This window comes from Sarcophilus harrisii, chromosome 2, assembly GCF_902635505.1.
Source record: "Sarcophilus harrisii chromosome 2, mSarHar1.11, whole genome shotgun sequence".
Lineage (NCBI taxonomy): Eukaryota > Metazoa > Chordata > Mammalia > Dasyuromorphia > Dasyuridae > Sarcophilus > Sarcophilus harrisii.
The window spans coordinates 423,708,963-423,736,321 of NC_045427.1; the positions used below are offsets into that span (position 1 = coordinate 423,708,963).

Genomic DNA, 27,359 nt, shown 5'->3' on the forward strand with positions numbered 1-27,359 from the left:
TCTGCCAGAATTCTAAAATCAGAGAAATGCTGGGGACAGGCCGAAGCTTTCCTTCCAACTCTTGCCATCAAGTGGCCACCAGTGGTACTGCTAAGTGCTGAGGTCCACATCACTAACAAGTTTTTCTGGTTGCAGGTATTTAAGTGGACGGGAAGTAATTCTTTCTTTGTGAAAGGAGACCTGGACTTGCTGGTGATGGGCAGTGGCAGGTAGGCCTTCTATAAATCTTGCTGGGTCTCAGGGGTGTTGTGTTCTTATTCCCTGCTCTTTATAAGACAAAGGGGCTGGCTAAATCTATAGATCTTGCCAGACGGTTGCTCAAAATTAGCAGAGTTGGAGATAAAACAATTCCTACAGGGTGTGAACAGCAGAACAGTTTATTAAGTTCCATCCTTCCCCTTCCACTGGAAGCAAACGTGAGCACTACAAGGCAGGTGTCAAGGGTGACCTTAGAGATCTCCTCAGCAAGAGGATAACACCAAAGGAACTGAGACTTGAACATAAACAAGACCAATTTAACCTACAGATACAATAGACAAGACATAAGGGGCAACAGAATTCTGACTCAAATAGGTCTCCTATGTTTCTTTTATCACTGACACCTGAAGACTCAACATTACAAGTTCGTTCCTTGATAGTTAAACATGGCCTTTTAAAATACTGCAAATAAGAGGTGTGGGTCTGAATATGGAAAACACAGATAAACATTTTTAGATCAGTTTTGTTAAATTGTTTTCCTGCCCCCTCCTCCTGCCTTTTATTTTTATTTTAACATACAGGATGATTCTCTAAAAGGGAGAGGATGAACATTTGTGAAATGTAGATGATGTAAAAACTACATCAATAAAAATTTTTTTAAAAAACTGAACATTGCAAATGCCCTCTGTAGTGTAGCTAGCTGCCCAAGAATCCATTCTATCTTATGGGTATCTGACTTGGGGAGTGACAGCTGGCAGAAAAAAAAACAGAAAGAGGGTACAAATAAGGGATGTTCAGAGCCTTAAAAACACATCATCCATCACATCAAAGCTTTGATGGGGGATGCCCCCAATTGTCAGTCAGGAGTATTTAAGTCAAATGTGGTTTGGTCATGAGAACCAGAAGCATTCCTGATGACCAGGTTTTTTTTTTTTTTTTGTCTCCAGTGGACACTTTGGGCTGTGGTTGGATGGGGACCTGAACCACGGTGGGAGCCGCCCCTGTGCAACCTTCAACAATGAAGTCCTGGCAAGCCGGGAAGAATTCTTCGTACAGGAACTGGAGGCCTGGGCCTTGGGCTGATGTCCCCAGGAAGCAGACTGACCTTTTCACTGTTGCTCACCACTTCTCTCCCCAGGGTAACAGCATATAGCATTAAGGGGCAGTTTATAAGTTGTTGGCCCTGGTTCCTTGGTTAGCTTTGTGAATATCTGCTGTACCCACTTATCAGAAGGCTTGTATAACTAGGGAAAGAATATGGGGGCTAGAGCCCATCTTAGAAGTATATTCCAGTTGCTAATGGACAGCCTTCTTCAGAACTTCCAGATAACCTGACAAAAGGAACAAAGTTCCCAATAAAGACTGCTCCACTCAGGGTCCTGGGAACTGGAAAACCACTCTTATTTCTTCTCAACACTGCCCTATCTTGTAATTTTCTCAAAGGCTAGTTACTATGGACACTGTGACCATGATGTTTCATGGCCGGTACACTTCTCTGCCCCAATCCAAGCAATGCTCAAATCCGGGAGATGATTTAAGAAGTGGTTTAGGTGGGGGAGAGATCACATTTCGGTTCAAACACTCTGTATTCCCTTGTTTAAGATGTTTCAGTTGCCATGGGCTGGTCTACCATAGTTACAAACTACCCAAATCCACATCAGGCTGAAACCCAGAATAAACTCTTTATTGTGGAAATACGACAGAGTCATGCGGGATCAACATTATAAACGTTTTCACATGCCTGGCCAACCATAAGGAGTTAGTTCTAAGAGACAGGAGAGGAAGATTGTGGTCTATATCCAAGGAGGACATCAAAGAAGGATCCATCTGAAATCTCTTTTGCTCCTGATGTTGCTCAGGAGAGGCTGTGAGTCTCTGGGCACGAGAAACTAAGATAATTCTACTGGTCAAGTACCTGCTTTTCCCTCCACTATTAAAAGACTTTTCCCTTTCATGGCTTCTATTCCTGTGAAGTTGGGTCATAGAAATGAAGTTACACAGATTGAGCTAAATGCCATCTACACTCACAGGACGAATGGGTTGATGAGAGAATGAAACATTTGTGGCCAAGATGAAACAGGTTTCTCTTGTTGGATGAAAGAACAATCTTGGGTAAACCATGGGTCCAATTACAGCCGGATAATGACAAGTAGCATGAAAGAAATCCTGAGAGCAGATTATTTGGAGATACATTCATAAAGCTTCATTGCTGTATTTCTCCACGCCTGTCACAGCAATCAATTTTTTAAAATGCTATAGTCTTAACAAGAGACTTTAATTCCAGTGATGGAATTACCAAAGTTTGCACACCAACAGCAAAAGTGTTTCTTAAGCAAAATTTTAATTTGATAGCCTAAGTAGGAAGGCAAACATAAATTAAAGTGCATCTTCCTCAACGGGACAAAAATGCAAACAGATTCTGATCTTCTGCCCCTACCTCCCCAAGGTGTGCATGATAATGACAGGGCTTTAGGATATAAAGTTCCAGAGTCAAGCATGATTCAACAATAGCATTTTGCAGAAATAAGACAATCTTTGTTATTATATTCCCGCCCTTGGATACATAATCTGAATAAAAAAAAAAAACACTTGTACAGCACAATAATTCTGAAAACATCACTTTTTTTTGCCACCCCTTTTTTCCCTAACCCCATTTCCTCTTGTCACCGGACAAAGTGATTTGTTCAAGGTCCTAAGAACTCCCATGTTGTATAATATAAAAAGAATTGGAGAACAGACATCAGAGGCAGTACTTTCTTACTCGGCTGACCAATTCATTCATTCATTCTGAGGGAAGACAATGTATAGATAATCCTTATTTGCTCCCCCCCAACTCTCAGGCAATTGGGGCTAAGTGACTTGTGCAGGGTCACACAGCTAGTCTGAAGCTGCATCTGGATCAGGACCTCCGCCTCCCGGGCTGGTGCTCTGCCCTGTGCCAGCTCCCACACCCACTGGTTTTTAACCTATAATACCATATACGCTTGATGACTGTCCCTAATCCCTTTGCTGTGTGATCCTAAAACTGGAAGCCTGACCAGGAAAAGGCGGCTGCCCATTCAGAGAATCCCCTCAAAGATCAGAGGCCAGGGGATGCCGTGGTTTCCGGGTCTATTTTGTGGAAGGCCTTATGTCGGGCCCTGGAGGTGTGAAGATCCTGGGACACGGAGGCATGCAGTCACAGCACTGAACACAAGAAATACGTTTGTGCCATAAAGCCTCAGAACCGGCAAAGAGCATTCCAGAGGGGGGTCGTGGAGGGTTCCATGAAGAGTTTGGTCTTCAAGGGTGTGGAAGACTTTACTTTCTAGAGAACAGTCTGGAAATCCCTGAGCACAACTGCTTTGGGGACACGGCCTGCACTCCCCTTTTCCCAGACCAGCAATGCCTGGGTAAGGCCTTGGACTCCACTGTGGGACTGGAGCGCACATGCATGCCAAAGGGTTCTTGAATCATCCATTCCCACTCCGGTCACCCTGAGGAAAAGGAGATTCTGCACAGGACAGCCACTGAGAAAGTCCCGAGGGCATCGGCAAAGCCAGGTCCTTCTCCCCAAACAGCATCTTGACACAATTATTTTGTGGAGGCAGTGGTACTTCTGCATCATGCTTTGGGAAAGTGGTAATTTGTGTTTTTACAACAAGGACTTCTTCCGGACTTATTTATTCAGAAATAAGAAATCTTGTTGAGTGAAAGGGAAGTCATTCAGCTGAAGGAGGAGCAATGTTGCCCTGGGGTAGACTTTGAGATTGTCTTGAACAATGGAGCCTGGGGCATCTTCCCTAGAAACAGCTTTTTCTCCAGAGTGCCAACTCCAGACAATCCCTTCCCTTAAGTCCTCAGAAGACTAGCCAGAAGGATGAGGTCTGGTCTCGAGGCACGCACTTACCTCAGAGGACCAGGCTGGGTCTCATGCCTCTAAAGGATTCTGCTGTTTTAACCAAGGCCAGAGAGGGACATTATCAGTTCCGCGTCTCACGACCCAAGTCTATTAAGTCTTTTTCCCATTTTTTTTTTTTTTGCTTTTTTTTGCTGAGGCAATTGGGGTTAAGTGACTTGCCCAGGGTCACACAGCTAGGAAGTGTTAAGTGTCTGAGACTAGCGTTGAAGTGGGGCCCTCCTGACACTTCAGGACCGGAGCTCTATCCACTGTGCCACCTAGCTACCCCTTTCCCATAAATTTTTAAGACAGTTTTTCTCCCCCAGGGATTAAGGGTATAAAAAGGATGATGATTTTTCTTTTCTTTTTTTTTTTAACATAAAGAATTAAGAGTTATAGATACCATGCCAAATTTGAAAAAATGCTTTTCCTGCAGTCTGTATATATACCTAAGTGATATAAAATTTTCTTGTTCCCTCACATAAAATGGCTCTACTGCAACTAAAATCTTGAAATTACTATGGAATTTATTATAAATATTGATTACGTTAAAATTTCCCTGTTTGTAGCTCTCAGCTCCCCAAGTATATTTGAAAGAAAAAGCTGGTGTGATTTATTTCCATTCGGATCAGCTTCTGATTGAGGGATATATATATGCACAATAGCTTTGTTTGAAGAGGCCAAGGAAGAGAGGATAGGTGCGATGAAAACTTCTTGCAGCATTGTGATTGGGCAGATCTCTTTCTAAGAAGCAGATAAGTGGAAATTTCCATTCTATTAATTTTTTTCCTGAAAAAGTTTGGTTTTGACGTTGGAACACTCTCTGTTACGATCTGGACTTTGGTCTCTACACCGGAGATTCCAACTTGCTTTCATAGGTGTTAGTTCTGGGGCCACAACATCACTATCCTAGTTTTCAAGGAAAAAAAAGAAATTGACAGTTATAGCACTTAATCTCCACATGTGGATAGGTACAATTTTATTTGACTCAGAAAACAAGCTCAATCAAACCGACCTGCTCCCCCCCACAATGACTGGAAGGGAAGCAAGCTGGCTGACTCGGCCCCCGAGGAACACAGCAACCTAGCAGCGGAGCACGGACGAGGACTTGGACCCCGCCCCCCAACTTTGTACCCATCAGCCTAAGCTCAGCACTCGGGGCTCAGCACTTGGGACTGCCTGAATCCAAGGAGCTTTCTCAAAAGGGAAAGCATTAAGCATTGCGTTAAGGTCTTACAGACCCCACTCCTCGCCACAGGATGACACTGCTGATCTGCCAGCAAGGGTTCTCCACTGTTTTCTACTAAATGGGAGTGGTCTGCACCAAACCTTCCTGTCTAGTTCCTAAGGGGCCACGAGCACGCGTCTGTGGGTAGGGAACTGTTGACTTTATTGTCCACCAAGTAAACCACAGTGGAGAATTCTGGGTCTCATTAGTATGGCTCAGACTGTTATCTGATACACTTCTCTGCAAAACAAAACACTGCTGGGATTTCCAGAAGAACCCCCCCCCCCCAATTTCCTGACTCAAGGAGCAGCCCCCAAACTGACTGTTTACTGCCATCATGGTGGAAAGGACATCTCTTCTAGATGTCTTGAGATATGAATCCTTACTTTGTGTCATATGAAAAAAGTTAAAGTTTGGCATTTTGGGGGGTGGGGACTTAACATAGCCATCTGCTTTTCAAGACATCCATCACACCCTCCCCCACACTGAGATCTGGTTATTCCATGATTCTGCAGGTCCAGAACAGCTGGGTTGTCTCCTATTCACACCAGTACATCCTCATTCTTCTTCCTCAGCTTCCCTATTTTTCATAATCCCCTCTGAACAACTTTAAAATAATGCTTCAAAGTAAATTCTAGAGCAGCAGAATCAACAAAAAGTCAGGGTAAAACAATTCTGCATCTCAAGGCAATGCAGAAGACTGACAGAAAGTCTGTCTGGCCAGGTGAGAGTGGAGGACCGTCCACATCCCAGAGCCCCCATCCCGAGCCAGCAGCAGGAGGACCAGATTGGTGGGATGCCTGAATCAGCTTTAGCAGCGTCCAGACTCTCAGGCCACAGACTGTAACGGAGTTACAGGTGGCCCAGAAAGAGATAACAGGGAGCTCTTCACTGGCACTGGGTATGGGGCACGCTGGTATATGGCCACACATGGTTCTAGGTCACAGTCTCAGGGAGAGGAGGAGTACTAACACACTAGGGAGTACTACTACCACAGAGCAGAAACCCTGGTCACAGTTCCAAGGGTAAGAACACTTGTGGTCACTTGCACACCACAGCCCAGGCCAGAAGAGCAACGACTCTTCTTAAACCACGTCACCTTGGAAGAACTGAAAACTTACAGATGTACAAAACTATCTCTTTCTGAAAGCAGCAACATGAAAAACTTGAACTTGAAAGTTAACTTGAAAGTTAAAATTTAAGAAATAGGTTAGTAAAATAACCAAAAAACACAGAACAACAAAGTCAAAAGTGTTACACACAAAAGACTCCAAAAAAAAAAAAAAAAAAATGGATTGGTTAAAAGCCCAAAACAATAACCTGGGAAGAGTCCAAAAAAGGATTTTTAAAAATCAAAGAAACAGAATAGGGCCAAATAGAAAATGAAAACAAAAGCTCATTGAGGATAATAATTTTTTAAAATTTAGAAATGGGCAAGTAGTGCTCCATGAGACATCAAGAAACAATAAAAATAAAATCAAAAGAATGAAAAAACAGGAAAAAAAATAAAACTCACTGAAAAAACAATTGATTGGAAAGCACACTGAGAAGAGAGAATTTAAAAATTATTGGACTACCTGAAAGCCATAATTTAAAAAACAAAAAACAAAACCCAACACATCATCTTTCAAAAAATTATCAAGGAAGAATGCCCCGATACATTTGCATCAGAGGGTAAAATAAGCATCTACTAATCACTTCCTCAAAGAGATCCAAAAAAGCAAAATTTCCAGAAACATTAAAGCCAAAATTTTAGAGCCAATATTATAGCCAAGTTCCAGTTTAGGGGAAAATACTACAGTCAGAAAGAAACTTAAAGATTTAAATACATGGAATCATAGTTAGGAATAATGTACTCCAGAAGATAAAGGATCTAGGATTACAACCAAGATTCACTTACCCAGCAAAACTGAGTATAATTCTTCAGGGGGAAAAAGAGGAATATTTATTCAAATAAGACCAGAGTTTAATAGAAAACATGACTTTCAAATACAAGAGTGCAGAGAAGGATAAAAAAAATAAATAAATAAAACAGGAAAGAGAAATCTTAAGGGATTCAATATGATTAAGTGTTTATATTGATGCTTGTAATACTTAAGAATTTTTTCATTATTAGGGCAGTTAGGGTATACAGGTGTGAGGTGAGTATGATGGAATTTTTTTTTTTTAAATTAAGAGACAGAGAAAAAGGGATCCACTGAGAAAAGAAGAAAGGGAGAGATAAAATGGAGTAAATTATCATAAGAAAAAAGCACAAAAGGGTTACAATGGAGAAAAAGATGGGCAGGGAGTAGGGTAGAGAACAACATTTGAATCTTATCCTTATTGGAATTAAATCAAATTGGATCAAAAAACCTAGACATTAATTTGGGAATAGAAATCTACCTTGCCCTACAGGAATGTTGGAGGAAAAAGAGGTGGTGGGGAATGATAGAGAGAAGGACAGAATGGAGGAGATGGTAGTCAGAAGCTAAACACTTTTGAGGAAGGACAAGGTGAAAGAAGGGAGAGAAAGATGAAGAAGGGTAAAAATAGGATAGCATATACATAATAACCACAACTGTAGAAAAATTTTACAGCAAGTTTTTTTGATAAAGGCTGAATTTCTCAAATATATAAAGAACCAAGTCAAATTTATAAGAACAGGAGTCATTTCCCAAGTGATAAATGATCGGTTATAAATGGGTAGTTTTTAGATGAAGAAATCAAAGATATCTATAGTCATATGAAAAAGTTTTCTAATTCACCACAAATTTGAGAAATGTAAATTAAACAGTTCTGAGTTATCCCCTCATACCTATCAGATTGGCTAATGACAGAAAAGGAAAATGACAAACATTGGAGGGGTTGTGGAAAAACTGGAACACTAATGCACTGCTGGTAGAGTTGTAAAATTCAATGCTTCCAGTGAGCAATTTGGAACTATGCCCTTTGAACCAGCAATGATACTACTACTTCTGTATCCCAAAGAGACTAAAACAAGAAAAAAAGAAAAGGAAATATATTTACAAAAATACTTACAGCAACTCTTTTCTAGTGGCAAAGAATCGGAAATTGGGGGGATGCACATTAATAGAGGAATAGCGGAATAAGTTATAGTATATTATTATGACAGAATTCTATTTGTACTTTAAGAAGCAATGTGGAGGGTGTTGTAAAAGAAAACCTGGGAAGACTTACATGAACTGATGCAAAGTGAACTTAGCAGAACCAGAAAAGTGTACATGTAACAGCAATATTTTAAGATCATCAACTGTGAATGACAGCTTTTCTCAGCAATACAGTGATTCAAGACAATTCTGAAGGACTTATAATGAAAAATAATTGATTCCTATACTTGCTTTATAACCTGATATATGGAGGGTCAAAAAATTTTCAGACAAAAAGGGATCACAACTAGAAAAAGTTTTAAGAAGCCCTCCTCTAAAGAAAAAACTGCCTGAGTCTTTTCTTTAATTTTTGGGAAAAGCCTTTGTTTTCCTTTATAACATGACTAATACTGATATGTTTTGCCTATCTATACATGTATAAATTCTATCCAATTGCTTACCTTCTCAATGAGGGCAGTGGGAAAGGAGGTAGAGAATTTAGAACTCAAAAATGATTTTTAAAAATGCTAAAAATTGCCTTTACAAGATGAAATTGAAACTAGTTTTACTCATATGAAAAGGTGCTCCAAATCATTATTGATCAGAGAAATGCAAATTAAGACAACTCTGAAATACCACTACACACCTGTCAGGTTGGCTAAGATGACAGGAAAAGATAATTACATTGTTGATTTTTGTCTCGCTAGAGAATAATTATGGAATTCAGCCACTATATTATATTTATATTATGTCATATTATACTATGTAGAATACTGTATAAAGTGTGTATACACACTCACCTATTATAGATAAAAATGTTTCCAAATTCCTAGCAAAAGCAGTGTAAGGTCCCAGTTTCCCCACATCCTCTTCAACATTCATCATTTTCTTTTTCTGTCATATTAGCCAATTTGAGGTGTGTAGTGGTCCATCAGAGTTGTCTTAATTTGCATTTCTCTGATCAATAAGGGAAAAATATTTTTAAAAAAATGTATATTTTGAGATATTATTTTTCAGTCCACAGAAGAACTAATCCTTTATTTATGGAACTGCATAGTGAATCAAAGACTCCTTCTAACTCTCAGGTAGCCAGGGGTTTGGTATAAACAAAACCAATGAAGAAATGAATCAATGAGAAAAAAACCAGTTATGAGGGGAAAAAATATTATTATTTCTAAGAATGACCGACTCAAGATGAAAAATGAAATGAACCTTTTTGCATATGGCCAACATGAAAAATATGTTTGGCTTCTGAAGTATCTTTGTTATAAGGGTTTTGAGTTTTTCTGCCCCAAGCCCATTATTGGGGCTGGAGGAAGGAGACAAGAAAAAGAGAAAACTAACAACAAAAGAACTGAACTACAAAAGAAAAATGGTACAACCACACAACCAGATCAATACATAACAGCATAAAACACAGACCAGAGAGTGGGTTCAGTAGAAAAGGAAAGACCTGGTGGGAAGCGACTTCAATAAACCAGATGCACAGCAATAAGGGAATAGCAGCAGTGGAGACAGAGAAGAGGGGCCAGATCGGGAAGATGCTGCACAGATAGACTTAACAGAACTTAACTACACAGGAGATGGAGGAAAGGGAAGAATGAAAGAGAACGTTCCAGGCATCTGAACAAAATGAAGAGTGATGGCACTGACAAGTGGAGAAACCAGAAATAGATAGATTTAGGAGAAGAGATAATAAGCTTGATTTGGAACATCCTGAGGGTCAAGCATTGGACAACAAGAAGGTAAAGATTTAAGATTAAGGATAACAAATCTGGGAATTATCCTCATAGAGTTAGCAACTGAAACAACAGAAGTGAAGGAGTATTGTTAGATGAGAAGATGAAAAAAGGCAAACCTTGGAGAAATACATACCCTTACTAAAGGCTTTGGAAAAAAGAGAGGAATACGAAAAGGAAAAAGAGTGTAGAGCGGCAAAAGGAAAATCAGTGTTGCATTTCTGAAGTGAGGACTAGAGAAAGCATCTGATAGAAAGGGCTGGCTAGTCAGTCAACAAGCACTTATTTAGTGCCTACTGTGTGCCAGAAACTGGCAATTCTTTGGGCATCAGGTCAGGGTGGGCTGAGTGAAAACAAACAGTCAAGCACAGTGACTCCTAAGATGCAACATTATGTAAAGAGAAGGATTATGATGTAATTAACCAAAATGGGGAAATTAGAACCAGAGGACAATGTAGGGGAAAAGATGAGTTTTGTTCATGTGTTGAGCTTGAGATACCTATGAGACATCCGAGTGAACACGTCCAGCTGGCAGTTACAAACTTTGGACTAAAACTCAAAAAAGAGATAAAGGCTAACTGTGTAGATACGGGAAACGTCTAGACAGAGATGTCAATTGAATCCATGGGAGCATGAATTTGATTATTGAAAGGATGGAGTGTGGGTGGGTTAGAGGGACGTAATTTTAGTGTTTTAAATTACAGGGTTTATAATATGTGTCTTTACTTTTATGATACTCTTGGCATGTTTGCCAGCAGGAGATGAGGAACTCAATGTCAATTGTGACAGAGTGATTAAGGAGAATAAGGATTTGATGATTAGGTTCTCGTTAGCATAGACTGGTGGGGCAGAAGCCAAATCAAAAAAGGTAGAATGAAAGGAAAGCCTTACGTATCAGAGCAATTTTTATTCCAGAAGATTAACTAGAAGTGAAGAGATTTAGAGATGGGATCATTATGATGATAGTTCGTCACTCCATTTGTACCCTTTTACCATTATATTCTTTTAGCTATATGTTGTATATTTCCAGCATAATATAGTGAGTGCCCTTGAAGGCAGGAACTGGATTAGGGAAGTGATTCTAGAGTAGTTTGCGAAGAATTTCAGGGACATCCCTTATTGAACTTTTGTTAAACCCTCACTAAAGTATCTAGATCTCAACATTAAAAAAACTGGAATTAAAAAAATTAAGAAAGACATTTTGTTTATATTTGAAATGATAATCAAATTATTTTAAATACAGCTTTGTCAGATTCCAAAGAAATGAGAAGGAAAAAAAAAAAAACTTCTTTCTCTGGATGTGTAGAAGGAAATTATTTAAGAAAAGAGTAATAAATGACTTACCTGTGGTTTGGTGAAGTTGTTGTTTATGCACCACTGAACAAAATACTGCCTGGCAGCCTCTAAACTTTGCTTATCTGTTTTCTTACAGTACACTCGGATAAGCTGTTCAGCAAATTTTTCAGGTAGAAGCTGTGAAACCTTTTCAAAAGAAAGAACGCATCATTTCTTTCCTGAATCACCAAGCAGGTAAGACACTAAATCTCCCCACCAATCATGTTCCCACTTGGATGTTGTCTCAGCCAATCAAGTGTGATGGATGCTGTGGAGCATCAATATACTGGAGAGACATGACATTTCCTACTGCAGTGGATTAAGGGAAACAAAAATTAAATTACTTGCTTAGGGTCACACAGTGAGTAAGAGCCTGAAGCTGGATTTGAACTCAGGTCTTCCCAATTCCACACTCAGCACTCTATCCACTGAGTCCCCTAACTGCCTCACACACTATCACTAAAGGTATTTAAAAAAAAAAAAAAAAAAAAAAAAAAAACCACCTACCCTATAATTTTCATTTCTAATCATTATGTCCCATAATTCATAATAAAATACATCTCTATCAATCTCCCTCCCCCCAAAAAAACCCAACTATTTCAAATTGCACTAAAAATGTCACAGATGGACAGACTTGATATGTCACAACAGCCAATTTATTTTGACCTAATTTGAATGTTTACCTGATTTTTTGTAATCAAGACTGTTTTACTTCGGTCACTCTTGCAATAGAAATAAACATGATCAATAGGATTTTTTTCTTGCATTCCATAATCCATGTTGACAACCTTAACAGAAGATAAAAGAAAAAATTACATAACAGCAATACCACTTTACTTATTGAGCTTAGAAGGGCAAGCCAAGGAATACCGGCCATCATCATGACCACGACCAACAGAATTAACCAAGGTAGACGAAAATATTCTGCTAAAAATAACCCAAAGGAATTTGTTTCCTTTTATTTTGCTTTAAGCCTGAGCAAAAGGTTCCTAGAAGCACAGTGGACACTATTATTTGGTAGAGTGCCCATCAAACCTCCATCATTTCCTATGGCTATGGGATGAGAAATACACAAATACTCCTTGCTCTTCACTCCATGATTTCCTAGAAAGTATGTTTTAAAACAAACTGGATTTTCCTTTAAGGAACAATGTTATAATTGAGTTTATTCTCCTGACCAAGGATATTTTATCAAATACTGTTCTAGACATGTTCATCAATTTGTCCACATAAATAAAGGCAATTATTATAAACTCTTAAAATTTAAAACAGCAAAACAACATAGCCAGCTCAATCCACACTCCAAATATACTGCCTGGTGTAGGCAGCTAAATTTACATCCCTTTCATTTCAGGACGAACAAATTCAAGCCTTATAAAATGGGAGATGAGAATCAGAAAAAATGTCAATGTTAATAGACCAAATATAACAGGAGGACAATTGGAAGCAGCTTACAGCAACTCTTATACATATGGTTTGGAGAAATGTTTGTTAATGATATAGTGCCATCAACTTACATCAACTATGAAATCTTCAGCCTTTAATTCAACTTTTAGATCTGTAAGTTCTGGTGTGGAAGCAGCAACATCTTTTGGAAGCTGCTCATATTGCTCCTATGAAAGAAATAATTTTGAATTTATTATCCAGAAGACAGCTTAACCTATGACAGATAGTTTATAGTACACTACTCACAGGTCTCATATCATGTGAACATCCTCACCCCTATGTTCTATCTAATGTCTGCAACGTACTTCTCCTGACTCTGTCATGTTAAAATCCCACTCTTCCAAGAAATTTGGAATTATGAGAACAGAGTAGAGACTAAAAGATCCATACCCTTTGAAAAAGAAATTCCACTACTTGACACACATCCCAAGATCGTTTTTGCTAAAAAGACCCTAAATAAATAGAAATATTTAGACCAATTTTTCTTCTTACTGGCAAAAAAAAAAAAAAAAAAAAAAAAGGAGACAAAGTAGATTCTCACTGAATGGGGGGAATGACTAAACAAACTGTGATACACAATTCCCAATATTGTTAAAGTTCAGAACAAAAAATAAATAAGTTTTATGTTTGGTTTAAAGAAAAGGCTTATATGAATGAATGCAAGATGAAATTAAGAACAATAATTGTAATAACAGCAATGTAAATGGAAAGATTATCAAAATAATTAAAACTGAGAGCTATGAAATAAGGATAAAGGTTAAGCCCAAAAGGGATATGACACACCACCTCCACTTTGCAGAGGTGGAAGCTTATCATGAATAGGGTACCCAGCACATAATGTTAGGCTTTTCCATCTGTTGATAGTTTGGCTGAACTTTTCTTTCTCTGGAAGGGGGTGGTGGGAAAAGAGACACAGCGGAAAATGTAGGTGATATGAAAAAAATCAATAAAAACATTATGTAAAAACCTCTTCTTTTGGCTCAGTACTACTTCATCATCTAAAGTTGATTGCTCAGGAGATCAACCAAATCATTTCCAATGGAGCAGCAATGAATTGAACCAGCTACGCCCAGAGAAAGAACTCTGGGAGATGACTAAAAACCATCACATTGAACTCCCAATCCCTATATTTAAGCCCACCTGCATTTTGGATTTCCTTCACAAGCTAATTGTACAATATTTCAGAGTATGATTCTTTTTGTACAGCAAAATAACGGTTTGGTCATGTATACTTATTGTATATCTAATTTATATTTTAATATATTTAACATCTACTGGTCATCCTGCCATCTGGGGGAGGGGATGGGGGGTAAGAGGGGAAAAATTGGAACAAGAGGTTTGGCAATTGTTAATGCTGTAAAGTTAGCCATGCATATAACCTGTAAATAAAAGGCTATTAAATAAAATAAAATAAAGTTGATTGCTCCTCATGCCCCATTCCCAGACCACACTAAGCCTGATCGAAAGATTCCCTTAAATGTTTTAAAACATTATGAATGGTTCCTTTGCCCCTAAGATTTATTAGGGTACCTATCCCATGAACTCCTATAGGACATAATGTTACTAAAAAATTTCTATATTTTGCATAACTTCGTATGTGTCTTCTCAATGAAGAGTAGGAGGAAGGGAGAGAATCTGGAACTCAAAGTTTTAAAAACAAATGTTAAAAATTGTTTTACATGTAACTTGAAAAAGTAAAATGTTAAATAGATGGAAAAAATATTTCTAATTTTAATGCCTGACACAATGTTTTAATGTAGAAGGCACGTAATGTTTATAGAAATGATTTAAGCATAGTATTTTAGAATGTCCTAAGACATCACACAAGATATAAATTCTCCCACCTGGCAGAGGCAGGAGGGCACAGTATTGCATACATAGTCAAATGAAGACAATATGCTGTTTTTAATTGTTTTTCCTTGTTACAAAAAAGGGTTCAATTTATGAAGGGATGGGGTATATATTCAGAAATAACTGATGTAAAAACAGTCATCAAATATATTTTTAAAAATAGACAATTGAGGAGTACCTAGGTGGCGCAGTGGATAGAGTACCAACCCTGAAGCCAGGAAGAACGGCATTCAAATCTGGCCTTAACACTTAACAGTTAACTCGTCCTAGTTGTGTGACCTTAGGCAAGCCACTTAACCCCAATTGCCTCAGCCAAAAAAAAAAAAAGATAATTGAGGGAATTGAGTGAACCCCAATGGTTCTATCTTGTGACCCGATTCTGGCTCTGGCTCAATATGGGTCTAGTCCAATTTCTGTCTTATGAGAATACTTTAATTATGTGAATTGGGGAAAGGGGAGGAAGAAAAAAAAAAAAAAAACCCAACAACCCACAAACTTAATCCCATTGTTCAAACCCAGCCCTGAATGAATGGCAAGCTGGACCACATCTATCTGTTGCTTAGAGACTTTAACTAAGGATCTAGGCTACAATGACCAGAAATTCAATCAGAACTGAATACTGATACAAGGAATTTTCTCATAATTACACATCTTAAGCAATCCTTATGTGAAAACTTGCCTGTATTAGTCAACCAGTTATTGTTTTCATGTTCCTTAAACTGCATGTACCCACTTTTTTTCTGATTTCATGGACCCATTTGTTCCACCTCTCCCAACCTGGGAATACCTGATCTTTCCTACAGTAAGAAATCAGATGACCTAGTCTTGCATTTTGTTAATTGTTTTCTTTCATTAAATTAAAATTAAATTTAAAAGTATACTTTATTTATAATAACGAACATTCTGTCTCACTATGTATTCACATGGTTTTTGAACTGAGGAGTCCACTTACCAGTTATTACACCTTTTTTGCTAATAAATCATATAGCTTAGATTTTTTTCTTCAATTATTGTTCATTTTCTGCCACATAAAAGGTAAAGTGGTAAGGGGGAGAAATTTCCTATCAAATGTAGGAATAAAACTATCTTGATGAAATGTGGGTTTAGAGGCCATGCAGTGAGAAAAATATGACAGTAGATTAAAATCTTTTAAAACTGAGTGTGGGGATCTTTGGGCATCTGGTAGTATAGCCCCTGTAGTTCAGGATACTAGCTTATCCTGGTGCTACAGGACCTCTTACAAACTCCTGAAAGCTTTGTTCATCATTCTTCCCTTAGTATGACATTTAATTTAACTTGGATCTACTCAACTACTCCCAATGCCGAAGAAATATTTTACTCAAAGTCTGTGATCAGATGGTTCAGGTAGCCAGATAAAAATCAATATGGCACTGAAGTTTGAGGAGCTCAGTTTTAGAGATAGTTTGACATGAGCTGAATAGACTAAGATCTCACCAACTGCTTAATATAAAACAGTGTAAGCCAGGTATGACACACAGATATGGGGATATTTTCAAACTGGTATTTCATGACCTAGTTTATAAAGCAAGTTCAGAAGGGAGAAAATGGTATTATGAATTCAGATTTTTCTTCAATTTATTTTTTGATGGACCTAAAATGTCACAGAATAGAGATAGAAGGGCATGCAAATTAACCAATAAAGGAAAAAACTTTATAAAATTCAGAGAAAAATTAATTCAGTGATATAGGTTAGACTGGCCTTTGATGGCATAAACAGCAAAACAAATTCTGAAGAGGGTGAATCAATTCTGTCTACTTAAAAGAGAACTCCAGGTTCATCAGCTGACGGAATGTGATGCAAATATCTAAAGAGTCCAAAAGAACAAAGCCAGATCTGATTTAATATACTTAAGATTTTCTTTTATCACATATTATTTGATCTTGGAGACTGGGGATGAGAACAGTTACATTAGGAGGACCAGTCATAATCACCCACATTGTCAAATTTCAAATCAAAGTTTGGATGTGCAATTTGTAGAACTTCAAAGTATCCACTTACCATTCTAATCTTCTCTTGCCCTGTTGGCTGAGTTTCACCCACAAACTTGTATAGTTTACGACTTTGAATTTTCAGTAAAATCTCTCGTGCCTCAGCTAATTTGGGATCACGAGATTGCAAAATCTCCAGAAAAATGTTATCTGCCAAAATCAAAACAACAATTCATATCCTACTATCCAAAGCGCCTCCCCCCACCATCATCCAGATATGTAGGAATAATGCATTAAGGATTTTCTAGGGATTCCTTAATATTGTGGAGTCTTGTATTTTAAGAAGTGATCTTCAAATATAATTCTCTTAATTTATCTACAATCAGCACCAACGTGCAGTGACAAAATATTGGTACAAACTGTTATCTGATAATAGTGATGGTAGTACCTATTGTTCACATAAGATTTTTGGTTTTACAAAGTGTTTTCCTTATAAAAGCTAAGATGTAAAGTATCATTATACCCATTTTAATGATGAGGCACCTCAGCTTTAAAGAGCCAGAATGACTTGCAGTATTAGTGCAGTGGTCCTCAAACTTTTGTTCTCAATATCTTTATCCTATTAAAAAGGATTGAGGATTTGTCCAAAGAGTTTTTGTTTATGTGGGTTATAGTTACAGATATTGATCACATTAAAAATAAAAACCAATTATGAATTTGTAGACTCTCTGAAAGGATTTCAGAGATTCCCAGAATGCTCTGGACCAGACTTTGAAAACCACTGAGTTAGAGCAAGAACTCACCCCGGGTATTTTTTTCACCCAAACCCAATACCCTTCTACTCTCCATTCTTTATCTCTGGTACATTTCTCATGCATCAGACCAAGGCTTTTTGGCTCAGAAGCTATTGCTACCACTTTTTCCCCTAGTATTTCCTTTATACTCATCTCAAAGTGAGACGAAAGCAAAGTTCTGCTAATGACCTTCTATTAGGAGGTTTCTTCAATTCCCAAGGGCACACATTTTCCTTGTATGCTTTTTTTAAATTTATTTTTAATTTAAAGAAAGAACACTGAACTGCAGCTTTCTGGTTAAAGCAAACTAATGCTAACTGAATACAAGCTGAGGATCTTGCTTCCTCTAGTTTGCTTTAGAGAGATCTACCAGAACGGGAGAAATTCCACTCGGCAGCAGGGTCTCCTTTTCCATGGCTTCAACTTTAGCAGGAGTATTGGAAGCAGAGAGGAGCTGCAATCAATATGGTCTCAATGCTTCTTCCCTTTCAGCTTTGGTGTATGGAAATGTGTTCCTGAGCACATTTGGAGCACAGTTACTTTTTTTTTTTTTTTTTTTTTTTTTAATTTAAAAACCTTTTATTTACAGGTTATATGTATGGGTAACTTTACAGCATTAACAATTGCCAAATCTCTTGTTCCTATTATTCCCCTCTTTCCGCCCACTCCCATCCCCCAGATGGCAGGATGACCAGTAGATGTTAAATATATTAAAATATAAATTAGATACACAATAAGTATACATGACCAAACCGTTATTTTGCTGTACAAAAAAAAGCAGACTCTGAAATATTGTACAATTAGCCTGTGAAGGAAATCCAAAATGCAGGTGGGCAAAAAAATAGGGATTGGGAGTTCAATGTAATGGTTCTTAGTCATCTCCCAGAGTTCTTTCGCTGGGCATAGCTGGTTCAGTTCATTACTGCTCCATTGGAAATGATTTGGTTGATCTCATTGCTGAGGATGGCCAAGTCCATCAGAATTGATCATCAACTAAAAACCATTACATTGAATTCACAATCCCTATATTTATGCCCACCTGCATTTTTGATTTCCTTCACAGGCTAATTGTACAATATTTCAGAGTATGATTCTTTTTGTACAGCAAAATAACGGTTTGGTCATGTATACTTATTGTGTATCTAATTTATATTTTAATATATTTAACATCTACTGGTCATCCTGCCATTTGGGGGAGGGGGTGGGGGGTAAGAGGTGAAAAATTGGAACAAGAGGTTTGGCAATTGTTAATTCTGTAAAGTTACCCATACATATGTCCTGTAAATAAAAGGCTGTTAAATAAATAAAAATAAAATAAAATAAAAAAATTAAAATTAAAAAGATGAAAAAAAAAAAAAAAAGAATTGATCATCATACAGTATTGTTGTTTAAGTATATAAAGATCTCTTGGCCCTGCTCATTTCACCTGAGTGAAATCATCATCAGTTCGTGAAATCATCCTGCTGGTCATTTTTTACAGAACAATAATATTCCATAATATTCATATACCACAATTTACTCAACCATTCTCCAATTGATGGGCATCCACTCAGTTTCCAGTTTCTAGCCACTACAAAGAGGGCTGCCACAAACATTCGTGCACATACAGGTCCCTTTCCCTTCGTTAATATCTCTTTGGGATATAAGCCCAGTAGTAACACTGCTGGATCAAAGGGAATGCACAGTTTGATAACTTTTTGAGCATAGTTCCAAATTGTGCAGCACAGTTTCTACAGAAAAATGTTATAAATAATGGGTATGGGGTTAGATCTCCATTAAAGCTGTCTCCCAATGGTATGGAAATGATCTTTTGTTTTGGAAAGCTGTGACTGTTAGTGCAATCTTTACATTATTCAATTCAATAAACATTTATTAAGCACCTCCTGTGTATCGGGCACTGTGCTAAGCACTGGAAAATAAAGAGGCAAAAGACAGTCTCCATTCCTAAGGAGTTTATGATGTAACAGAAGAAAGCAAGCAAAGAAATATTTAAAAAGCAAGGTATATACAGGAAAAATTAGGAAATAATTAGAAGGGAAAGTATTAGAATAAAAAGTTTGGGGAAGGTGGGATTTTAATTGAGACTCAAAGGTAGGGAAGTCAATAGTGGCAAAGGAGGAAGAATGCTCCAGGAACAGGGGATATCCAGTGTCACTGGGCTGAAGAACACAGGTGGGGAGTAAGGTGCAAGAAGGCTGTAAAGGGAAAGGGGTTGGGGATGCCTAAAGAGCACAGTATTTGCTGCTGGTGGCAATAGGGAGCCTAGGAAGTGAGCTGGGCAGGACTGGGAGGGCAGGCGAAGAGACAAGGTCAGACTCTCATTCTAGGAGAACCACCTTAGTGGATGAATAGAACAGGAACCAGGACGAGGAGACTCGAAGCCCATGACGGCCCTCGGGTGTGGGGATGAAGGTCTCTGCCAGAGTGGCGGCAGTGGCCAAGGAAGAAGGGACGCAAGGACTTCCGAGGTGGCACTGGTAATGCGCGCTGTGTCCCCTGTTAGCTAAGCTAAGCCCACACACAGGCAACATGTTGGCTTGGCTGACAAGAGGTCATTTTTTAATTCTAATTATTGGTTTTGGTAGCCAAAATAGTCTACTGAAAACACAAAAGGACACAGCACTCCAAAGCTTTTCAAAGCACTTTGCATTTCACTTCATTTGACTTTCACAATAACCATTGGAGAACAGTGTTATTATACCCATTTTATAAATGAGGAAACTGAGGCAGACTTAAGTTAAATGACTCATCCAATGTCACAGGGCTACCAAATATCTGAACCAGCATTTGAACTCAAGTTTCTTACTTCAAGGCCAGCTCTATTCACTGTGCCATTTAGCCATCACCTTCATTAAAATCATACCTTCTAAAGGACTGAATTTTTTTTTTTTTTGACCATTTTGAACAAATACATTAATGAATTTGAAGGGCTTTTACTGTTGGTATGGAATTTAATTACCACTTATAATACTGTTTATATAGCATATCACTGAATCTGGGGGAAAAAATTAACAATCTTTCTAAGTATAACCAATTTCTAAGATGAAAACTGATTGCCTATATTGTATCTGGGTTGAATTAAATTCATTTTAGATCTTACCTGTAAGTTTTGCGTAGGCTTCCATATCATCAATTGCTGTAGAAAGCGTGTACTTTTTCCCCCCACTACCTTCTATTTCTATATGGGGATCTGCTTTAAGGAAGGCATGTGTAATCCTGTTGAGAATTAATTTATATAATCTGTTAAAGTGCATCTCTCACTTCTGGGTGGGGAACTATGGGTATGGAATTGTATACAGATGCTGTCATATTATATACAGCTAATTTGTGAGCTGGTTTTACCGAATTTTCTTTTAAATATTACAAGGGAAGGCTCACTGGATGGGGGCAAAGATAAAACTGGAAATGAATGAGACATGAAAGCATCAATAAAAAGAACTCTCTCATCTAAATGAAGATTAAAGCATACTTTTTAAAAACTTCATTTTCCTTTTGTTTTTGTCTATTTTCTTTAACACATGATTAATATGGAAATGTTTTGAAGGCATTCACATGTATAAATGACATCAAATTGCTTGCCTTCTCAATCAAGGGGGAGTGAAGGGAAGGAGAGAGAACATTTGGAACTTAAAATATATATGTATGTATGTGTGTATATATATATATATATATATATAAAACAGCTTCCCCCCCCCCAAAAAAAAATTAGTTATCAACATTCACGCTTGTGAATCCTTGTGTTCCAAATTTTTCTCCCTCCCTTCTTCCAAAACTCCTCACCTAGATACCAAGTAATCTAATTTATGTTGAACATGTACAATTCTATATATATATTGCCACATTTATCATGTGGCAAAAGAAATGTCAAATCAAAAAGGGAAAAAAGAAAAAGAAAACAAAAAGTAAACAAACAACAACAAAAGAAGGGAGAATGCTATGTTGTGATTCACACTCAATTCCCACAGTCTTCTCTCTGGGTACAGATGTCTCTTCTTCTTCAAAAGATCACTGGAACTGGTTTGAATCATCTCATTATTGAAAAGAGCCATGTCCATCAGAACTGATCATTGTATAATCTTGCTGTTACTGTGTACAATGTTCTCCTGTTTCTTTTTACTTCACTCAGGATGTGATTTAGGACATTTTTTTTAAATGACTAGAGATGGTTTTAATTTCTTCACTTAAACATTATCTAGAACTTAAAATAAAAAAAAAAAAAACTAACAACAACAAATGGCAAAGTTTCTTTTTTTACATGTTATTGAAAAAAAATTCCAAAATCCCCCCCAAAAACCTTGTTTTAGGTCTTCAGTAAATTATTCCAACTTCTAGGGGTCATTGTGCAAAATGACTGCTTTTTTAAAAGAAACTCCCAAGGAAAAAGATTCCTCTATCACATTAAACAATTATCATCCCTGTCAACCTTCCAAGCCCATGTATTAAATCCCAGGAAGCCTCCAGAAAACATCACAAAGCATAAAGTCTAGACAGGACATCCATTCTGATCATGCCACAGGATGGGAAAAATGTAAAAATGGAGTTCATAATTTTTGGTTTTCTATCCCTTGCCTGGGTAGGAATTTCTCCTTTTGTCATAGCTGTGAGAGGTAAAAGATCTAATTCTAATTACTTTATGGTATAATAATAATAACAACCACCACCTAACCTTTGTATAATGCTTACTATATGCCAGACACCTTATTAAGCCCTTTACAAATGTCATCCTGTTTCATCCTGGAAGATAAATACTATTATTATTACCATTTTACAAATTAGCAAATACAAATTAAGTGACCTGCTGAGAGTCACAGAGTCTATGTTTGAGGTAGGATTGGAACTCAGACCTTCCTGACTTCTGTAGTTTGGTGCTCTGCCCATTATACTACTTAGCTAGCAGGACATCCATCATTCAGTTCCAACATCTATTGTGAGAAATGTTATCCTACACTGGCCTAAAACGCAATTCCTCTCACCCCAATTTCAAGTTTCCCCAGAAACTTTCCTTTAACAGGGAACTTTTCTCAAGGTAAATGATGTTCTGGAGCTTATACTTGCTGAATTCAATTGTTTCTGAGCCTTCTTTATCATAAGACACATCTATCAGTGGATAGATTGCCAGAAAAAAGCCAGGTTCAAATCTGACCTGAGATGCTCCCTAGCTGTGTGACAAGTCCCTTAACCTCTGTTTGCCTCAATCCACTGAAGAAGAAAATGGCAAACTTCCCATAAAGTGGGGAATGGCTGGATAAGTTATGGTATGAGAATGTAATGGAATATTAGTGTGCTATTAGAAAATGATGAGCAGGCTGACTTCAGGAAAGCCTGGAAATAGTTACATGAACTGATGCTGAGGAAAAGAGGCAAAAGCAAGACAACGTTGTACACAGTAACAAAATTACGTGATGCTCTTTTCAACAATGAGTTGATTTAAGGCAATTCCAATATGATTCCAAAGTGATGGAGAGAGCAACCAGAGAGAGACTGGGGGGGGGGGGGGGGGGGGGGGGGGGGGGGGGGGGGGGGGCGCGCTAAGTGTGGATCAAAGCTTAGTATTTTCAATTTTTTGCTGTTGTTACTTTTTTTTCTTTCGATCTGATTTTTCTTGCACAGCAAGACAAATGTGGAAGCATGTTTAGAAGAACTGCACATGTTTCATCTTTATGGGATTGCTTGCTGTCTTGGGGAGAGGGAAGAAAGAGGGAGGGAGAAAAATTTGGAATACAAGATTTTGCAAAGGTGAAAGTTGAAAACTATCTTTGTGTATTTGGGAAAATGAAATACTGTTAAAAAAAAAAAAATGATGAGTAATACTGATTTCAGAAAAGCCTGGAAAATCTAGGGGAGAGTGTGGGGCAAGTGAGGGGGGAGAGGGGGATTGGAACACAGGGTTTTGCAAAGGCTAATGTTGAAGAACTGTTCAGGCATAGGTTTTAAAAAATAAAAAGCCTTAATTAAAAAAAAAAAAAGGATGAAAAGACTTACATGAATTGATATTGAGTGAACTGAGTAGAATCAAGAGAACATTGTACACAGTAACAAAGATTATATGATATCTACTGTGATAGATTTGGCTCTTCTCAACAATGAGGTCATTCAAGGCAATTCTAAGACTTGTGAGGGAAAGAGGCATCTGGATCCAAAGAGAGAACTTTGGAGACGGAATATGGATCACAGCATAGTGTTTTCACTTTTTGTTTGTTCTTTCTTTCTCATCATTTTTTCCCTTTTGGTCCTATTTTTCTTGCACAACATGACAAATATAGAAATATTTAAAATATATCAGTTTGCTTGCTATCTTGAAGAAGGGAGAGATAAAGAAGGGAAGGAAAAAAATTTGGAACATAAAGTCTTAGTAAGAAAAAAATGCTGAAAACTATCTTTATTTGCATTTAGAAAATAAAATACTATTGAAAATTTAAAAAAAAATAACTATTAATGAGAGTTGGGATTAAACAACAAAAATTTAAAACTTCATTAGTCTATTCCACTGCTTTATTTTTTATGGGGTTTTTTAAAAACCAGAATTAAACAGTTTTGATGGCTGACATTTTCTATTTCCCCTTGATTCCCTCCTATCTTTTTGATTCTACTTTAGATATTCTATCTTTTATTCTTCCTAGTCAATTTTCTCATTAAGTGGGCTGGCTCTCTAAACTCTCTAAACTACAACATGTTTTTCATTTCATCTGAATTCTTTCAGAACCTGAAATAGGTATCAAATTGAACACATACAACATTCAATTTACTGTGACAAATACACAAATACACAAAATTTTGTAGGGAAGTGATGAGTAAAATCCTTACATTGTTTCAATGAGGTTGCCAACTCTGTGCTGGTAAGCTCTTCGGTGCAGGCAGTTGCGTGTATGGAACATGTCATACAGATTTCCAACTTCCTAGAGAATTGTGAAACAAACTTAATTTGTATTGTACAAGTATGAGAAGCAGAAAAGGGATTAAGACAGGCATAAATAATGTGCATAAGCTTACACAAGATCACAGAATTGATCTAGTTTAACACCTTCATTTAAAATGACTGATCGAAAGTCACAAGGGATGCAGCAAAAAACGAATTTAAACCTGCATGCTTTTCTTTTTCTACCACACAATGAATAATGTATACACCATCCAAGTACCCCTAATAAAAGGATGATAGATCTGTGACATTCATTGGCTTGCTCTTAACTTTTTAATACTTCTCCACCAAGTTGACCTAAATACTGCTAATATCATAAAATAATATTTAAATATTTGTTTCAAGGTTTTATTTTTTAATGTAATTCCACATAAGTTAAGCAAATTCAAACAGATATTTATACATAGAGATATGCGTGTTTATGTCACAAAGGCAAATTAAACAGTTATGTATGTGATTTTTCCCTTTTGGCATCCCAAATAAATTCAGAAAGGTGACAATAATCATGCATTAACAAAAGCTGCGAATGCTTTCCAACATTTTACTAATTTTATAAGAGCCTTTAGCAATGCTAAACAAAAGAAAAGATGACTGAAAATGCTTACCAAAAGCTATGCTATTCCCCCAATTCTCAATTTGTAATTAGGAACAAGAGAATCCCTTTCTTGACTATTTTTTTCTCAAACACTTTACCTTGTCTCTGGTGCAAATATGTTTCTTATTGTCTACTTCACATACACGGGCAAACTTAATAAAACGCTTATGGTCAAAGTTATTTGGAATTCCAAGATGGTGGCAATCCCTAAAAAGATTCCAAGAAATGGAGGTGAAAAAAGTCAGTAGGAAATGTGTACCTTAGACAATAGCAATGAAACTACTCATCAAAGTATGACAGCAACTTGTGAAATTTTCAACGTGTACCTGGCAAAATAATCCCATTTATCCACATCAATGCCATTGCGCTTATTAGCCACTATCTCATAAAGAAAGTTTTTCTCTTCAGGTCGCCCTTTATACGGCCACTGGAAAAAAACCCAGGGAAAAGCAAATTTAGTCATAATCATGGATTAATGTTCATTGATTCATTCATTACTTTTCAGATATGGTAGCACAGCAAGTTTACAAAAGAGAATTATTTACACAAGAACCTTTTCTGTTTATGTTGCCAAGTCTTAAAACCCATGAAAAGCCTTTTACACACAAGTTCATTCTTTCCCCAACATTACCACTTCTTAATCATCCTGTGAATAATGAGCACTGATAGCCCCAACTATGAGTGAAACTAGTCATTATTACCCACAGGAACCATGGTACTGAAAACTATGGAAGCAAATACACCAAACTCCTAAGACCAATCATTAGCTAGGCTACATTTCTAGGGAATGTATTAGAACAATTAAATACCTGTCAAACCTAAAGATTTACTTCTAGTCAATCATATGGTACTATTAGAAAAGAATTTCTTAACCTTTTGGACATTATGGATCTCTCTGGAAGTCTGAAGACATTAAGGATTTCTTTTCAGAATTAACAGTTTTAAATGTGTAAAATAAAACATAGCATATGGAATTATAAAGGAAATAATTTTATTGAAATATTGAAAATTGAAATATAATTATCCAAACACTAAAAAGTCCATGGACTTCAGATTAAGAAATTTCCATGTGCACTAAGGGGGTAAAGAATTTAGAAACAATATCTACAGATTATGAAATTTTCCATAAGCAGAAAACTGAGATTGGCAGGGAAAGAACAGATAATACAGATGCTATTTTTAATATATTTGATTAAAGGTAGGGAATTTAGGAGGAAAAAAAAAGACAAGAAAATCCAAGTAAGCTTATTCTTCTCATGAAAAGCCAATAAAAGCATACCTTCTTTTTGACTCAGAAACACCATAAGAGGATTTATATCCAGTGACATCAATAGGAAAAGATCCTATATGCACAAAAACATTTGGAGCAAACTTTCTTTAGTAGGAAAGAAATGGAAGGAAAATGGATGTCCACCAAATGGGGAATGGCGCTATGGTGTGTGAATGTAACAGAACTGTTGTTCAGCCATCTCTGATCTTTGGTGACCCTAAGGACCACACTGTCCACGAGTTTTTCTTGGCAAAGAATGTAGAAGTTTGCCATTAGGTGACTTGCTCAGGGTCAAAGGGCTAATTCATGTCCAAGGCCATATTTGAACTCAAGTCTTCCTGACTCCAGCCTGGAATTGTACCTTAAGAAATAAACAATTTAAAGATCCAAAGACACTTAAAGGAACAAACGAATCAACAGGAACACAAACGAGCAGAGTAAACAGAACCAAGGGAACAATTTAAACAATGCCAACAAAAATGTAAATCACTGAAATGCTTCAGAAGGCTGACTGATTGTGACTTGCCTCCGAGAGGCAGTGAACTCTATCTGTGCTTCATCAGAAGCACACATTTTCATATACAGCAAATGCTAGTTTTGGTTTACTTAACTGTACTCATTTGTTAAAAGTGAAGGTTCCAAGGAGCATGGAAATGAATAGGAAGCAACAATGATGGAAACAAAAATCAATAAAACATTTAAAAAGAAATGGCACTCATTGGTAGATACTGAACATTGACAGAAACTGGACCAAGGGTGGCCAAGAATAATGCTATGTGAACAGTTGCCAAAGACTCCTATCAAAAATAAATTGAAGATGAGTATTAAGAGGCTGGAGGAAACTCAGGGATGCATCTGATTTTAAAAGGACACCTTAGAAGAGACCAGGTCAAATAAGTGAAGAGGAATATAAAAAGATGACATGATATGCTATTTGAAGATTAATCTCAGTGCCTTTCAACATGTTAAGAGCAAAGGAGGAACAAGAAAGGGATAAAGTCAATGAATGCCTGAGAAATGGAATAATGAAAACTGAAAATACAAAGAGGACATATCTGTCCAATTTTG

At 37.3% G+C, this 27,359-nt stretch overlaps 2 protein-coding genes across 2 annotated transcripts in view; one reads left to right on the forward strand and one right to left on the reverse strand.

The window, feature by feature from the left end:
* The window catches only part of TLDC2 (TBC/LysM-associated domain containing 2), a 70,182-nt gene extending 67,677 nt beyond the window's left edge, over positions 1-2,505 (forward strand). Inside the window, exons 6-7 of the mRNA XM_012553372.3 lie at positions 136-209; positions 1,146-2,505. Of these exons, the coding sequence (XP_012408826.1) occupies positions 136-209; positions 1,146-1,281 (210 nt within the window). The 3' untranslated portion in view covers positions 1,282-2,505. The remainder of the gene's footprint in view (positions 1-135; positions 210-1,145) is intronic.
* SAMHD1 (SAM and HD domain containing deoxynucleoside triphosphate triphosphohydrolase 1) overlaps positions 2,156-27,359 on the reverse strand; it is a 59,181-nt gene continuing 33,977 nt past the window's right edge. Inside the window, exons 8-16 of the mRNA XM_031953968.1 lie at positions 25,348-25,448; positions 25,120-25,228; positions 24,315-24,406; positions 20,611-20,726; positions 16,787-16,926; positions 12,987-13,082; positions 12,153-12,257; positions 11,479-11,616; positions 2,156-4,987 (exon numbers count right to left, since the gene is read on the reverse strand). Of these exons, the coding sequence (XP_031809828.1) occupies positions 4,856-4,987; positions 11,479-11,616; positions 12,153-12,257; positions 12,987-13,082; positions 16,787-16,926; positions 20,611-20,726; positions 24,315-24,406; positions 25,120-25,228; positions 25,348-25,448 (1,029 nt within the window). The 3' untranslated portion in view covers positions 2,156-4,855. The remainder of the gene's footprint in view (positions 4,988-11,478; positions 11,617-12,152; positions 12,258-12,986; positions 13,083-16,786; positions 16,927-20,610; positions 20,727-24,314; positions 24,407-25,119; positions 25,229-25,347; positions 25,449-27,359) is intronic.